Raw genomic sequence first — 16,268 nt, 5'->3', positions numbered from 1 at the left:
GATATCCTGCCAAAAAAAAAAAAACAAAAAAAAAGAGAGAGAGAGAGAGAGAAAAGCCAATGTATTTGCATCCACCATTTGTTTGCTTTTTTGAGACGGGAAACTATGTAAGAGCGAAGGTGTATAATTACAGACGTGGCGAACCATCATTCATTTTGTCCTCCGACCGCTCTGTATATTTCGTAGTTTTACCATTTGGCTTCTTCGCCAGGTCTCGATATTTGTCGACGATGTAACGGCTATCACATCTTATTCTTTAGAATGTATTGCTTCTATGTGAACTGCCATGGAATATCTCATAGAAAATGGAATATCTCTACTGCAAGTCTGAGCTGACAGAGCTGGTCAATGTAGTTCGTGATTTTGGTCTGCTCCTCCCGGTGGGCATCTCTTATCCAAGCTCCGGAAAGCGCTGGTCCAAAAGCAAAAAGTGTTAACCTTGGGGGATTTGTCAACATACCTTTCACCCGGCCCAATACCGACCTCGAAAGGTCGGTGTAATATGTAAGCGTCGATAGCAAGGTACAGTAGCCAAGGTAGATATAGAATTCTTTGGATTGAAACGGCAAGGGTCGATCGAGACCAAGGCCCAATAACTACAATGTATCGTTATTACGAACCCGCGTTAGTGTCAATAAGCTGCACAGGAGGGGCGAAAACTACAACGTTACGAATTGATCTTTGGATCAAATCCAGGAACCAGCGAAGTTGACATTGGATAAACTGCGGACTAGGAACTGCGATTGTCTACCTAGTTACAAGAGCATGCTTTAGACTTTCCATCAGTTCAAGAACTACGTCGTAGAAGCATACGAACAGCAAAACCCGGATGAACCATAAGCACGAAACCATAAAGAGCTATCTACCACAATTATGGTTTGTTGACTGGCAATTTTATTGGCCGGCTTCCTTAAATATCGTCTGCCGAAGCATCAGTGGTATATAATATCATCAGTGATGCCGGCACGCCGGTTTGGTCAATTGACCACTGCTGTATCCGCGGGGACTTGTTTGTTGCAAAATTTGGAATACTAAGCTGGTATTTACCATAAAATGAAAAGCTACGATGGAATTGCTAGTAGCGGTTGACTACTCTGCAAAGCAAGGGTGCAGACGACGTTGGGCACAGCGATATCACGGCTAGGTTGGTCTCGTAATTATTGCGAACCAATTTGGCCTGTCAGTCAAGCAAGTGGACAAGTCAGATACCTCGGAACAGAAGAGGGCGCAACTGATGGAAAAATGCCAAATGAAGGCTGTGTCAAACTCCAGTATTCACTCGGTGACTTATTCTCAATCAATTATGAATGGATCACCTCGTACTCCTCATGGCTGACTTGACATTCTGCTTGGTACTCCTTTTATTGGCGTCAACTTTGACTGAAGTGCTGGTCTCGTTGCTGGGGTCTGGCTTCACTCATGCCTGTTGTGGCTGTAATATAAAATGCAAAGTCCTAAGATAGCTCCCTTCAGCCTACGCGGGCCAAACACTGTCGCTGTCTGCTTGATATGTAATGTAACGCTCCAGCTGCCTACACCAACAAGTGACTTTGCATGCGCAGGTCTACCGGCTGCCTCCCAGCTTCAACCTCATCCCGTCCATCCTCTTCCTCCTTTCTCGTTGTGTGCTTTTGACACTACAACGGGAATTGACAGATGAGTCGGCTCTAGAGGCCGTCCAATATATTCGTGACGTAGTGCTTTGTGCTCGTGTCACCCGGGTCGTTTCGCTCCGCCCTGCAAGGTCCCTACACTCTGGAGCCAAATGCTCAAAAGGGCTTTGCGCACGACTGATGGGACCAGACAAAGTTGTTAAACGGCACAACATCCGGCGGATGCCCGGATAACCAAGGCGAGGAAAAGGGATCGTTACTCAAGATGCGCATCACAGAGCAGCGCTCAGGACCCCAGGGGCTAAAATCTCACACACAACAACAATCTATATGCAGGTACCCGCCATCCGATTAACGAGACAAAAATGGTGACTGGCGATCTGTGTGAATCGGCTTGACTGACTTTTCATCCATCAAAAGAGTAACATCAACAACGAGCAACGTCAAAGCCACGGGACGACAACTGCCAGTGAAAGTCAAGCATTATGTGGTAACGCATGAGTTTCGAAACGGACCGTTAGTCATGACGTCGTATAGCAACAGTGCAAAGCACAAACAGAAAGGTCGGCTCCACAAACGAGATTCATCATGGATCCCCGCTCAACGGCTTTACTCGAAACAGGGCAGCCCTCGTCCGACTTTGTTCGCTGATTTAGTGAGCAGAAAATATCGTAAAATCACGGACGGGAGAAAGGGACAAGTGAGATGTTTCTATGCTCCAATGCGATATCGTGATCCGCATTCCTGTTTGCCCAATCGAATTTCCACTGATGTAGATCGGTCAGGGTGTTGCGGGGGCGCCGGAAGATACAAAACGGGGCCAACATCAGAGAAACCAGCATTCTGGAACGATCGCGAAATGACGGGGCGGAGGCATCCATCATGCACCGGGCTGTCAGGCCTGTGAGAATGCGCCGACGCGCAGGACGCGACGAGGCGACTTGGGTCCTTCTAAATCACCGTCCCATTCATGCTGTGTAACTCATCCACAAGGCAGAGATGATGGGAAGATCGAAATCAGGGGAAATTCGACTGCCAAGAGCATATCGGCAACTTGGCGCCAAACAGGAAAAAAGTAAAATCCAGGGACCAAGCCAAGGCCGCCGCGATGTCAAAGGTGCAGTTTTGCATATTCCCCGGTCGCAAAACGGATCCTTGGGGGAAGTGCAGCTGAAGGAAAAAAAAAATTAATAAAAAAATAAAGGAAAAACAAAAAGCAGAGAGCGTTGGGAATTTGCACAAAAATAGGGGAGCATTGACGAGTTAGGCAAAGCAATCATCACGACACAGGGATGCTGCCTCAAATCCGCCATGGGTCATTAAAGACAACAATTCCCACTCTTCCTTCCCGATCTCGCCCAGACGGAGGTAGCCGTTATGCGGGTGCATTGCGCCTGATCAAGTATATTCAAGCATGTATTGTGACTGTAAATTGTGCGCGCTTCGAAAGCATGCAAAGGTGCCATCCAAGGAGTGCCGGGTTTCATTACCTAGATACTGGTAGTTACACACGCTTGTGTAGCGTCTTCAACGGCTTGTTGAAGAAACCTGACGGGCTCCCAATGATTACAATCGTAGCCCAGGATTATTGCCGGCTGCCTTATTTGCAGTTTCAAAAGGTGCACATTTCCCACGGCAACTAACGCAAGGTACCTTTTGATACTATTTCTAGTCTCGTATGATCAATTGGTCCGGTCAGATCCAGGAAAGGGCGTGCAGCGCTGCTGAGCTTCCACTAACGACCGAACTGTTGGTTTTAGGCTGGGGGCCTAACTTTGACATGCAGTCATCCAAACTCTTACGTACCGTACCGTACAGTAGTTGCTGCTGGCTGTACAACGGCCCGGCTCCCGTCCATTCGGTGCACACAACACAATGCAGATCTGTCCAATTTCCATGTTGAATCAAATGTGCATGCAGTACAGTGATTACAGTAGGGAAATGCAAGTGGCTGAGTGGTGATCGACGACTGTGCAACAAGCATTTCCCCAAGTACAACAAGCCAATGGGCATGAGAATTGTCTATTTGCAGTATCTGCCCAGCAAGTCAGGTAAATGAAAATTAAAGCAACCGCCCAGGCTGCCCAGTGTCGACTTTGAAGCTCTCCCTTGATTGGGGGAATCCTTGGTACTTTGTGGTTCCTGTCAACCCCCTGGTTCTGAAACACGCCGGCCCAAAAGTTGCACATTGCAGCTAATCAGCGAACAGGAACAAACATAAATGTCTCCGGTCGACTTTGACTAGGTACCTTAGGTAGGGAAAACGGTTCAATCGGCACGTTGAAAGATCAGAAAACCAACAACAACATCAAACACGACCTGCACAATGATATAAACTCAGATTAGAATGCATCTATTTCGATGATTGCCGCATTCGAGCTAGCTAGTATTCTAGAAGCCACGCAATCCCTTCAATACCACCTAGGCTGACCCTTCCGCTCGTTTACTTTTTTTGGGTGTCCTTTAAAGGGTGCCAGGGTGGTCGGCCCCGCGGTGCCCCTGGATTTTCTTTTCGTGGGACCGGAAAAGCCCATGAAAAAAAAAAAACAGAAAACCAAATGGCTGGCCGAGTGTGGCTGATGCGAAGGGGTCCCTGCAACAGATCCTCTACCCTTGTCCTTGCCCGCCTTATCAACTCCATTTGATGTGCAAAAAGGGCCAAGGTGACGACGACGTTCGTTGGGGGACTGCTGTGGACACAAGTGCAAAAGGGGCGGCAAGTGCGCCAACAAGAGTGACAAAATACATCCCTTGCGCGCGATTCTCGTTACAGCTCGTCCGAAGCTGAGGTTGCAACAGCCAACGGATACACAATCGGAGCAAGGGAGGGATTTGTGAACTGCCGGAATGCGATGAATACCACCACACCCCATAACAAAACGAAAAACAAATGTCTCAAACAGAATGCAGAATGCAAAAAGAAAATATCTAAAACTGGACCAAATCATACCGATGAGAAAAAATCACCATAAAAAGAGGTCAGCCGCTTACTGCGGCGTCGACCCAGGAGTTTTGGACGAATAGGCAATGTTATATTCGCGGCTGCTGCGGTCATCAGGGAAAAGAAAGAGATGCGAGGCCCAAACCTGGGGAACACGACCGGCTATATCGAGCGACCAGCTGCTATAATTGATCGCTCTGACAACAATCCGTGGTTCTCGGTAAAAGAGGGTGTGGTGGCATGTTACTCCGATCGGCGGGAGGGTAGGTATGGGGAGAAATGTTCTCGCTTGAGCAAAAAAGATCTATTATTTTTCGGTTTTGCCGATTTCGAAGCATTATCCGCGTTGCCGCGCTCGGCTCCAATTATCCTCCTGCCCACGAAGGTATCCTCGCCGTTGTTAGAGGGGCTCAGAGTTGCATGCATGCCTTATTCAAGGCCCCGCCCTGTAAGTAAACTTGGCAGGATGAGGGCGCTTGCTTGACTGCGATGAGTGACGGGGGTTTGGGACAAAGCTTGCTGCTCAGTCATCAAAGCACTTGCGGTTATTCGCTTTGCTTGGTAGGAACAAATAGTTCAGACCAAAAATTATTCAATTTGTTTACCTGGTTTTACTTTGATTCATTGAGGTGACGCGATGGATGCAGGGAGCAAGCCGGTCTCTCTTTTTGGCAAGGCTCCTGGCCTAGCTTTTTGAACACGGGCGCAAAAAGACGAGTCTTGAGAAAGAGAGAGCGCAAAACCAAAGGACCCACTACTTCTTGTCAGCGGGGCTTCGCAAGTCAGTTCCTGTTCCCGCGACAGGGTGTCGTTCAATCCAGGGGTCTTGGCTTGTCCGGGTACACACACCCCCCTCCCACATCCCAGCCGGACCCAGCTGATGTGATTGATTGCGGGCATCCAGGAAAAGGCGCGCTGATATTGCATATTAATTCGATTTCCGTCCGTTCTTTTGGCCAGGCTGCTTTCCTAGCTCTGGCTTTTGGTCCCAACCCGGTCTACTTGTCGCCAGGGCACATTTCGAGGTTCTTATTTTCTTTTCTTCCTGCAGAGCTCCCCCATTACCGAGAGCAAATGCAATAAGCAACTCTTGCCTGACTGTCCTGACTGAGAGCCGCTTTGCGCCTGTTCCGCTCCTTCCTTTTTTGGCCTTTTACTTGTAATCGGGTTCGCTCCTTGTCATTTATTCGTTCTTTCCTCCGTTCTTGTGAAGAACTTCTCTTTTAGGTATCATCTATTTACCATACCTTCCCCGTCACTCCTTTGACTCTTTTTTTCTTTCTACTCTTTCCTCGCCAAGGTTTTCTTCGCGAGTTTCGCTCTTCGGTCCTCCCTTCCGCCATTCCCTAGGTGGCCTCTCGAGCTCGGTTGTGATAATCTTCGCCTTTTCAATTCGGTCAAAGCCCACGGGATCTGGCGTCCTCGTCTTCAATTCTGTTCTCCGTGTTTTTTTTTTTTTGCCAACGACTCTTCGATTCTCTGTACCTACTTTTCGATAGGTCTACATAGCCCGTACGACCGTTCCAGTCAACCATTCAGCTCAGCTCTATCTGCCACTCAACGGGGATCAAATACGAACTCTCATCAGCCTTTTACTGTTGTGGTACCACAAAACCCAGTTCAGGGCGTCAACTATCATCAACCGGTGACACCGAAACGATCTGCGCGCAAAGCCGAAGAATCCTATCCGAGATCAAAGCGTGACAACTATTGACAATACGCTTCTGTTTTGTGCAGTCAAACGGGCTGTACATCACCAATTCGGGACCCTATCAAAAAGAACATCGTCGATCTACCAACCAGGTTTTTCTTCTTTTCTTGCTCGGTTCAGCATCCAAACAAGCAACTCCAGACCAAGCATTCCTTTTGGACTTCTTACGCAAAGAAAAAGTCCGCCAAAATGCGCGTCGCCTTTCTTCTTGTCTCACTTGCAGCCAGTCTGGCCTTGGCCCAGGACATCAACCCTGTCCCGGCATGCGGGGTGAGTCTTTTTCCAGTCTTCAATTCCATGTCTCTCGTCGCTTTAATTTTTCCGTACCCCACGATGTGGTCTGCGATCTCCATCGGGAGAGGAGGTGTTTTTTTTCCAAGTCGCATGACGTTGAGTTGCTGCAATATACCTCTTACATACGCCATGCAACCGCAGGGTCACTGGTTGGGCTTGCAGCAGGCTAATGTAACTGAGTGGGTTGCATTGGGGGAACATCTCATTCCGCTGCATGCAGGTGCTTTGTTTGGGCTCTTAGCTAACCATATTGAGTACTACAGCAAGGTTGCTTCAACAGCATGAAGGGCACATTGGGTTGTGCTCCTGCCGACCAGAAGTGCCTGTGCGACAAACCCGACTATCGCAACGGTCTGAAAGACTGTGTGACTCAAAGCTGTGGCGCTGATGCAACAGCAGTCCACGCTGCATTGAACACATACGTCGATGCTGTCTGCGTTGGTATGTGTGACTCAATAATATTGGCAATACCTGCTATATGAGAAAGGCCCCTGGACTGACTGTTCAATAGCTGCTGCTGGTCCTCCCCCAGCTGCTGCCACATCTACTCCTCCAGCCTTGTCAACTCCAGCATCGACTCCGCCTCATTCTACCTCGGCGCCACCAACCTCAGCTCCTGCATCTACTACCCCTGCTGCTTCGACAACACCTAGCTCAACGTCAGCGTCGACTGCGTCAACGACTTCATCTAGCAGCACCTCGTCGTCGACTCAAAGCAGCAGCAGCAGCAGCACTACTTCCTCGGCGACCTCGTCAGCAACTGCTGCGCCCGCTGCAAGTGAGAAATCAGCTGAGGGGCTATCGAACACAGCCAAAATCGGTATTGCTGTTGGCGGCGCTGTGGCGGCACTCGGTCTGATTGGTGTTCTGGTCTGCGTATTCCTACACAGGCGGAATCAGCGCCAGGATAACGACCAGCTTCGCCGCCTCAAGATTAGCGAACCTATGCCTGGTGCCGGCCGGACGTACGCTGGTGATCATTTCCACGACAAGTACCAAAGCAGCTCGCCTTCGGACATTGATTTCAAGAGCCGACGATACGAAGATATGCTGCCAAGGCAGATGCCAAGGAACATGGTTTGAAGTGAACAAAACTCTTTTCGTTTGTTACCTTTTTTTCTTTCTATGTTCATAAATTACCGGTCAAGCAAATTTCTTGATCCTAAAGGAAAATTGAAGTTGGAATGTCGATGGTTGTCCGTCACTTGCCTTCTTTTCTTCCGTCAAATACAGGCTACATTTGTTGCCTCATGCCTTGTCTCATAATGTGTTAAACGCATGTTTTTGTTTTCGGCTTTGATCCTAATGTTTTGGCGACAAATACGCTCAGGGTTGCAAATGATCTGATGACGATGATGTTTGACATGAACTACCTAACTTACTTACATGCCTTTACTTGAGATCAGTGAACTTGTGTGCCGGTGGATGTCTTTTCTTGGTCGGGCTTGACTTTCTGGTGAACATAGTACACGTATCGTTAGCTAAACATGGAGCATTGATATTAAGCCTGTTCTGGTGACCGTCTGATTTTTTGACCATCGATATCTCTGAATCCGTAAACTGCAGTTAGTGTGGTGTGCAAGTGGAATGCATATATCGTATCAGGAGCCGAGAAAATTTATCGTTTCAACCTAAGCCTAGATCGCAAATAATCTACAAGGGGCCTTGTTGGAATAGAAGGGATTGCGTTCAATTTATCAATTCAATCGGTGACTCACGTGTGGACCCGCACGTGACTCATCCGACCTTCGATCACGGGTATAAAAGGAGAAAAACGATTAAAAGTTCGAACGTAAACAAATTAGTCGTTAAACAAAAATATATTACCTTTTACCAAATAATAACGTTTTGTTAATCGATCGATTTACGAAAGGCCTATTAATATTAATTAATATTATTTAAATAATATAAAAAACAAAATAAAGGGATAAAACGTTAATAACGTTATTTTACAAATATTTAAAACCGACAAAATATTTTACGGATAATATTAAAAAAACCGTTAATATACGTTAGGATTTTTATATTAAATATATAACGTTTTTCCAAACGTTACGTAAAGAATATAAAAATAATATCCGTTTTAACCAATTAGGGGTTTTTGGATTTTATTATTTAAACCGATTATTTTATAATTAATAACCAATTTAAACGAAATAATAACTGTTAATAACAATGGTGCTAACAGGGGATATAGGGGTAAACCCTAGGTGCGGCGTGGTAAATAACCAGTGCTAAAAGCGCTAAATAATAGGTAGAAATGCACTATAATTTTGGTACTGATAAATAATTGGTTGGGGGAGATTTTGCTTTATTTCCCTTACATACTCTCCGACATCGAAGTGGGGGTCCGCACGCCAGAAAAGGTTCCGGTGCCGCGAATGAATTTCCGAAAAACTAATTTGTATGGGTTTTTGAAAAAACACCCTCATTTGCATACAAACCATCTCTGGGTTTGCATTTAAACGTTAACTTGGTGAAATTTTCAACCCGGTACAGGGTAGCTGACTCGCAGGTGCAGGGTGGGTATTAAACCCGGTACAGGGTAGCTAACCCCACTCGCTGACCTTTAAATTGCATTCCTGCATTAACAAAGTAACGGAATTCCACCATTCCCCACTCCACTTCGGCACTAAATAAAATTGGCTATATACAAATAAAAGTGGGCTTATTACATGCAAAATAATGCATATAATTAACACCCCCTCTCTTTTGCTACTTAATCCAAAAATAAAGTCGGAAAAGAAAAGTACGTAAAATAAAACCCCCAAAACAAAAAAACAAAAGAAATTCCCCCTTGTGTCCCAATAATTGCAAACAAAGGAGAAAAATGGTGGTAGTTAGCTAACGAACTAACTAGGTGCCCTATAATTCAACAGGTAAAAACTAAGTTTACAGGGGTTTTAACCCTATAAGCTCTAAAAAAACCTTGTGAATTGGAAGCGTTAGGGGCTTTGTAAGGCCGTCAGCGGGCATTTGTTTGGATTCCAGGTATTTTAGGGTCACTAATCCTTCTGTAACTAACTCCCTTACGTAGTGAAATTTTAATAACGTATGTTTAGTACGTTGGTGGTGCGTAGGGTTATGTGCGTTAGCTATAGAGCCTGTATTATCTCCAAATATTGCAATAGGGCCTTTTACAGGTAGTCCAATCTCTGTAAATAGGCTTTTAAGCCACTGTGCTTCACGCAGGGCTTCCGCTAAGGCGTCGGTTTCGGCTTCTGGGGTGCTTAAAGCTATAGTACTAGCCTTTTTGCACTTCCACGTTATAGGGCCCCCAGATAGGGTATACAAATATCCGTAAGTGGATTTTGAATCTTCCCTAGCCCCGGCAAAATCGCTGTCATGTCACGGGCAGGCAGGGCGGACAGGTAGGTGCGGGCGATCAGGTAACAGGACAGAGTATATTGGCTATCTAGTCTTCCAGGTACAGGGTAGCAGGTGGTTGTTGACGAAGACGTAGCTCGAGGAGCTACATATCGGAGACTGCAGAGATTTCGCGTAGATATACGCGCGCGAGGCGCTCGGCCCTCGCGCCTTCACGTGACAGGGGTCATGACTAAGCGACAGCCCAGTGGCTGTCCTTCAGGTCTGTGACAGTATTCCCCCCTTCCAGGCCGAGCTCCGTCACGGCCGGGGCCCGGGCTTATGGGGGTATCGACGGTGGAAATTCTTTACCAATTGAGCAGCGTTTTCCAGGTAATCGGCAGGTTCAGTCGTGGGTTCGCTATATCCAGCCCAACGGACGATATATTTCAGCCGGCGGCCTCCTCGGCCGCGGGTTTCCCAAAAGGAGTCGAGGATCTCTTCGACTTCGTATTCTCTCTCACCTTCCACTTCCAAATGGGGTGGCGGTGCAGGTTGTTGGCCCGGCAGGGGCTCAACGTCAGCAGGTTTTAGTCGGTTTATATTGAAAACAGGGTGTACTCTCATAGACGACGGCAGGTCCAAACGGTAGGCGTACGGGCTAATCACTTCAGAAATTCGGAAGGGTCCCAAGTTCTTCCAATCCAGTTTCTTCTGCGGGCGGGCGGTCTGGATGTTCCGTGCGTCTAACCATACATATTGGCCGACGGTAAGCCGGCGGGCCGGGGTACGGTGTCGGTTCGCCTGTTCTTCGTAACGGGCTTGGGCGGCGGTCATTTCGGCGCGGGCTTGTTCCAGAATGGCTTCCATTCGGGCGGCTAGCTTTTCGGCATCCCGCTGGGCGGGCAAAGGCTGGTTCAGGGGTACCGGCTCGAATCCCATGCGGGGATGGAATCCGTAAGTCGCGTAAAACGGGGAGGTTCCGGTGGTCTCGGACTTGTGGGAGTTGGCTGTGAATTCGGCGAGGGGAAGCCAACTTTCCCAATCATCTTGCAGGTAGGCCACATAAGCTCTCAAATATTGTTCCAGGGACGCGTTAAAACGCTCGGTCTGTCCGTCAGTCTCGGGGTGGTGAGCAGTGGATAGCAGGCTGTCGATTTTCAAACGGGTTGTCAGGTGTTTCCAAAACTTCGACACGAATTGGGTGCCTCTATCCGAAACTATCGTCAGGGGCAACCCGTGTAGTTTCCATACGTGGTGTAGGTACAGGTTGGCGGTGTCCTCGGCATTGCAGGTCCCTTTACAAGGGACGAAGTGTCTCATCTTAGTCAGGCGGTCTACGACCACTAGGATGGCGTCGTGGCCGTTGCTTTGCGGCAAATGTGTGATAAAATCCATCGACAGGTGTTGCCATGAGCGTTCAGGAGTGGGCAGGGGTCGCAGGAGGCCCTGGTGGCCTTCGCGGGACGGGTTGATTCGGCGGCAGGTCTGGCATTTCTTTACCCATAATGATACGTAATGTAGCATTCCGGGCCAGTAATATTCTCGGGACAGCAGGTCGTAGGTTTTTGCTTTGCCGGGGTGACCGGCGACGGGGGAGTCGTGGCAGCGGCGCAGGATCTCGGCTTTCAGATTATTCGAATCGGGTACGTACAGTCTATTGCGGTAATACAAATAGCCGGATCGTTCTTCGCATTCGGCCAATTGCAGCTTGGGGTGGCGGTCGGCGCCTGTCCTCAACGCTTCTAGGGCAGATTGCGTTATCGGGTCGGATTCGTATCCGGCGTCTAGTAGCTCTATCAGGTGTCTTGGCAATAGGGGTTTGTTTTGGCGGATTATGGGTTGTAACCGGGTGGGGCGGGCAGGTAAATTGTGTTCTTTCAGTACGACTTGTGTTTGGTGCTTAAGTCGTTCATCCCCCTCCTCAGGCATATCCTCTGACCTCCTGGTTAGTGCGTCGGGCTTCGCTCCTTGTTTCCCGGGTCGGTAGGTGATACGGAAATTAAATCTTGACAGGAATTCGGCCCATCGGGCTTGTCGGCGGTTGAGCATTTTCGTCGTCGTGAAATATTCCAGGTTGCGGTGGTCCGTAATTACTTGGACCGGGGACGACGTCCCTTCGAGTTCCGGGCGCCATTCTTCAAAACAGCGGATAATGGCTAGCAATTCTTTGTCGTAAATCTCGTAATTGCATTCGGTAGCTGTGTGTTTTTTCGAAAAGAACGCGACGGGGCGGAGTATTCCGTCGTCGCCGTATTGTGACAATATTCCCGCAGAAACATAATCGGAAGCGTCGGTCTCCAGGATCACATCCTTTTCCCAATCGAAGTGCGCCAGTACGGGGGCTTCGGTAAACTTTCTCTTCAGCAGTCGGAAGGCGGTTTCGCAGGCGCTATTCCATTCGAATGCGACGTCTTTCTTGGTCAATCTCGTCAAAGGGGCTACGATCTTTGAGAAATCTCGGATAAAGCGCCGGTAAAAGTTGCCAAACCCCAAAAATGCTTGTACGTCAGTAAGCTTTTTGGGTGTTTGCCAGTCCAGGACAGCGGTGATTTTTTCAGGGTCCATTTTTACGCCTTCGACGCCGACCAGCAGGCCCAGGAACTTGGTTTCCGTCACGAAGAATTCGCACTTCGCGGCGTTGGCGTATAGCCCGGCTTTCCTCAGGGCTTCCAGTACGAGTTTCAAATGTTCTTCGTGTTCTGTTCGGGTGCGGCTATAAATCAAAATGTCGTCCAGGTAGGCTGTACAAAATACGTCTAAGTATTCGCGCAGGGAGTCGTTTATATATCTCTGGAACGTCGCGGGGGCTCCCGTTAGCCCGAAAGGCATGACTAGGCTCTCGTATAAGCCGAATCTCGTGCGGAATGCCGTCAGGTATTCTTCCCCCTTTTTAATCCGAATATTGTTAAAAGCGGAAACGATATCGATTTTCGAGAAGAATTTCATGCCGGCCAGGTTGTTCAGGGTCTCTCGGACTAGCGGCAGCGGGTAACGGTCTTTTACGGTAATGTTATTCAGCGCGCGGTAATCCACGCAAAACCTCAACCCTCCTCCCTGCTTCTTCACGAACAAAACGGGCGAGGCGACGGATGACGAACTGGGTCTGATAAACCCTTTTCTCAACTCTGCGGTCAGCCATTCCTTAAGGGCTATCAGCTCTTCGCGGGACATGGCGTACAGGGGGCCGAACGGCGGCGTTTTTCCTTCTATAAGCGGGATATGGTGGTCGGACGGTCGGTGTGGGGGCAGCTTCTCGGCTTCTTGCGGGGAAAATACGTCCGCGAATTCCCGGATTGTTTCGGGCAGGGTCGGCCCGTTCCTATTTTGGGGGTCGGCGGCTAGGACCTCATCAATCTGTTTCAAGGTTACGGCGTACAGTCGGCAGGATCGGCGGCGGGCGTACATGCTCGCGGCTTGCAGGGAGATAGGGGCGATATCCATTTCGCGGAGGGACGGCGGTCGGTCAGCCTGGTACTGGGGGCGGCTTTTTTTTGGTACGGCGTGTAAAGCTTTAACCTTCTCCGGTTTGTCGGGCATATTGCAGTGTCGGCGGCAATAGTCGCTGTCAAACGTAATAACGTGTGACGCGAATCCAATCGTTGGGTCGTGCTGCTTTAGCCAAGGCATTCCTAACACAATGGGGTAATGGGCTAGCTGTGTAACGAAAAACAGCGCGTTTTTCTGGATGTGGTCCTTGATTCTCAATTGTCCTCGGACATAATGGGTGCACTTCCCACTTTCGGCGGTCCTTCCGTCGAATACTTCGATGTCGAATGGGTTTCGCAGCGGATACATTTGTAGTTGGCGTTCTTCGGCCCATCCTTGGTCGAGGAAGCATTTTCCTTCCGCACCGCAATCGGTGAGGGCATAGGTTGGGAGGTTTTGGCCCCCCACTGTCAGTTCGGCAGGCAGGATCATCAGGTCGGATCGTTGGTTATATTCCTCTTCAACGGGGAACCCGTGAACGGCGGCGGCAGAGATGCGGATCGCCGGCGGTCTATGCGCGGCCTTGGCGGCCTGGGGGCGACTTATCCCAGGCGGGCTCCGTTTTTCGAACTTCGGCTGCTGGAGCGGCTGGCGTCCGAGCCGCGGCGGGGGTTTTTAGGGAGTTTGGTTTGTATTTGGCGCGGGGACCTGGACCTGGACCTGGATCGTTCGATTCCGGCCTGGTGCAGCCGCGTGCGGCGGGTATCCGGTTCCGGGCATTTGGCAACGAAATGTTCTTGGGATCCACAACGGTAACATAGCATGTTTTCCTTGCGGTTGTGGCGGCGTTGGCTGCTCAGGTCCATAGGGTCGTTAAGCGGGAGCTCCGCGTTTGGCTTGGGGGCGGCCCGCGGTATGTCGGGTTGGGTTCGGGGAGCCGCGCGCGCGGGGGGCGCTGCGGCCCGAGGGGTACGTGTCTGTCTATTTTTATACTGCTGGTGCTGGCGGTAGCGGTTATCCAAGCTTTGCAGGTGTCGGGTGAATTCGTGGTATTGGCGAGATGGGGCGGGGTTGTGGAGGAGCATGTCCTGGAGCTCTTCCGATATTCCCTGGAATAAAAGAGGGGGGAGGGCATCCTCCGGCATTTCTCCTTCCAAAGACAGGCGTTGGAACTCCGACAGATACTCGGCGAAATCTACGTTCCGCTGCTTCAGGGCATATAGTTTGTTTTGTGCGTTTTGGACGTGGTCGGGGTCCCCGAATGCCTCCTCTAGGTATTGGAGGAGATCCGTATAATCTCCGAATTGGGGTGTGCCTCCGACCATTTTGGGCAGGATCAGGTTGTACGCTTTACCGGACAGTCGACCGGCTATATAAATCAGGCGTGATTCGGGGTTGGGGAAGCGGTCTTTGTTTGAGGTCATCTTCCCCCGGATTTGGGTGGCGAAGCGGCGGAGGTCGGAGCGGGCGCCCGTAAATTTATCGGGGTCTGGAAGTCGTTCAGAAAGGCGGGCGGAGGCGGGATGTTCGGAAGCAGGCGGCGGAGTCGTTCCCATAGGAGTAACCATAAGGGGTTTAACAGGCGTGTTGGTAGTTGGGGCGGGGGTGGTTATGTGTACCGTGGGTAGCGTTACGGTCCGAACTTCCTTCAGTTCGGACCGTGTTTTCTCTAATTCGGCGAAAGCGGCATCCCGGGAGGTTATGGCGGAGGCCTTTTCCATGGCCATGGCCAGAATGTCGGCCTGCGCCTTGTCGCGGACACGGTCCGTTTCGGCGCGGGCGCGTTGGGTCTCGGCTTCCTGCATTTCTAGGCAGGAGTTCAGGCGGACGTTGCTATCGTGCAATAGTTGCAGCTTTTGGTAGGAATCGGAGATGTAAGACACCCATTGTTCAGGGTGTCCTTGTAGGTGTTCGATCAGTTCCTCGGTCGAATCGGTTAAGATCGGGGGTTGCAGTGACGCAGGCATCGCGGGCACCTAATGAAGGAGCTACGTAATGTCACGGGCAGGCAGGGCGGACAGGTAGGTGCGGGCGATCAGGTAACAGGACAGAGTATATTGGCTATCTAGTCTTCCAGGTACAGGGTAGCAGGTGGTTGTTGACGAAGACGTAGCTCGAGGAGCTACATATCGGAGACTGCAGAGATTTCGCGTAGATATACGCGCGCGAGGCGCTCGGCCCTCGCGCCTTCACGTGACAGGGGTCATGACTAAGCGACAGCCCAGTGGCTGTCCTTCAGGTCTGTGACATGTCACTAAAACCAAGTAATTTTAGGCCTTTAAAACCCCCAATCAAAGAGTTAGGTGGTAAATTAGCTTTAATTACCCTATTTCCGTAGCAGATTGCTAGGGATTTAGTACCTGCTAAGTAGCGAAGTAGGTTTTTAGCTGCCGTTAAGTGGATTGTAGTGGCTTTCGTTAAAAAACGAGATAACCATTGAACCGCAAAACCGATGTCCGGGCGCGTTAATAGCATTAAATACATTAGGGTGCCGATAATACGCTGTAACAATTTGATTTCTAGCGCATTTACGGGTTTGCCCCCACTATATTTTAGCACACCCGGCTGTAAGGGAACAGAAATAGGTTTGCAATCAGCTAATCCGAACGTTGCTAATGCTTCCTCTATATACTGACTTTGATGGAGCCAAAGCAGGCGGTTAGGCCTGTCCCTTATAATCTGAACGCCTAAAAAATAGGCTGCAGGGCCCCTGTCTTCCAATGCGTATATTTTGTTAAAACGGGCTTTTAAATCCTGAATATATTGCAATTTAGGACCTATTAGCAGGCAATCGTCAACAAAAGTAACAATGAAATGCTTGGATTTAGCATTATAAAAGACAGCTGGATCAGAGATCAGCGGCTTAAAACCTTCTGTAAAAAGTAGGCTTTTTAGCTTTGTTTGCCATTCTCTTGGGCCCTGTTTCAGACCGTATAGCGCCTTTTCCAACAGTATAACTTGCATTTCCTTTGGA

General features: G+C 49.4%; 3 protein-coding genes across 3 annotated transcripts; 2 read left to right on the top strand and 1 right to left on the bottom strand.

Moving 5' to 3' along the window:
• Window positions 1-4,833: 4,833 nt before the first annotated feature.
• MGG_15949 (uncharacterized protein) lies at window positions 4,834-5,251 on the top strand (the record flags this gene model as incomplete). Its single annotated transcript, XM_003715705.1, has 2 exons — window positions 4,834-5,002; window positions 5,184-5,251. 2 exons carry the CDS (start codon window positions 4,834-4,836, stop codon window positions 5,249-5,251), a joined length of 237 nt encoding a protein of 78 aa, XP_003715753.1.
• A 213-nt stretch (window positions 5,252-5,464) lies between these two features.
• On the top strand, window positions 5,465-8,081 carry MGG_12468 (uncharacterized protein). The gene is made up of 3 exons (XM_003715704.1): window positions 5,465-6,535; window positions 6,823-7,000; window positions 7,071-8,081. Exons 1-3 carry the CDS (start codon window positions 6,455-6,457, stop codon window positions 7,640-7,642), a joined length of 831 nt encoding a protein of 276 aa, XP_003715752.1. The 5' UTR covers window positions 5,465-6,454; the 3' UTR covers window positions 7,643-8,081.
• A 684-nt stretch (window positions 8,082-8,765) lies between these two features.
• MGG_15948 (uncharacterized protein) lies at window positions 8,766-9,228 on the bottom strand (the record flags this gene model as incomplete). The annotated part of the gene is made up of 3 exons (XM_003715703.1): window positions 8,766-8,824; window positions 8,888-8,956; window positions 9,114-9,228. Coding segments are annotated over 3 exons (243 nt in total), but the record flags the coding sequence as incomplete, so codon positions are not given.
• Window positions 9,229-16,268: the final 7,040 nt, after the last annotated feature.

This window comes from Pyricularia oryzae, chromosome 2, assembly GCF_000002495.2.
Source record: "Pyricularia oryzae 70-15 chromosome 2, whole genome shotgun sequence".
Taxonomy (NCBI): Eukaryota; Fungi; Ascomycota; class Sordariomycetes; order Magnaporthales; family Pyriculariaceae; genus Pyricularia; species Pyricularia oryzae.
The sequence above is the reverse complement of the archived record's forward strand: the minus strand, read 5'-3'. Positions and strand labels throughout refer to the sequence as shown.

What these genes read in the sequence shown, in the direction of transcription:
- MGG_12468 (XM_003715704.1), top strand. Translation starts at nt 6,455, where the DNA reads ATGCGCGTCGCCTTTCTTCTTGTCTCACTTGCAGCCAGTCTGGCCTTG. An exon ending in ACCCTGTCCCGGCATGCGGG is followed by an intron (nt 6,536 to 6,822) that starts GTGAGTCTTTTT and finishes TGAGTACTACAG; the next exon opens with CAAGGTTGCTTCAACAGCAT. An exon ending in CGTCGATGCTGTCTGCGTTG is followed by an intron (nt 7,001 to 7,070) that starts GTATGTGTGACT and finishes ACTGTTCAATAG; the next exon opens with CTGCTGCTGGTCCTCCCCCA.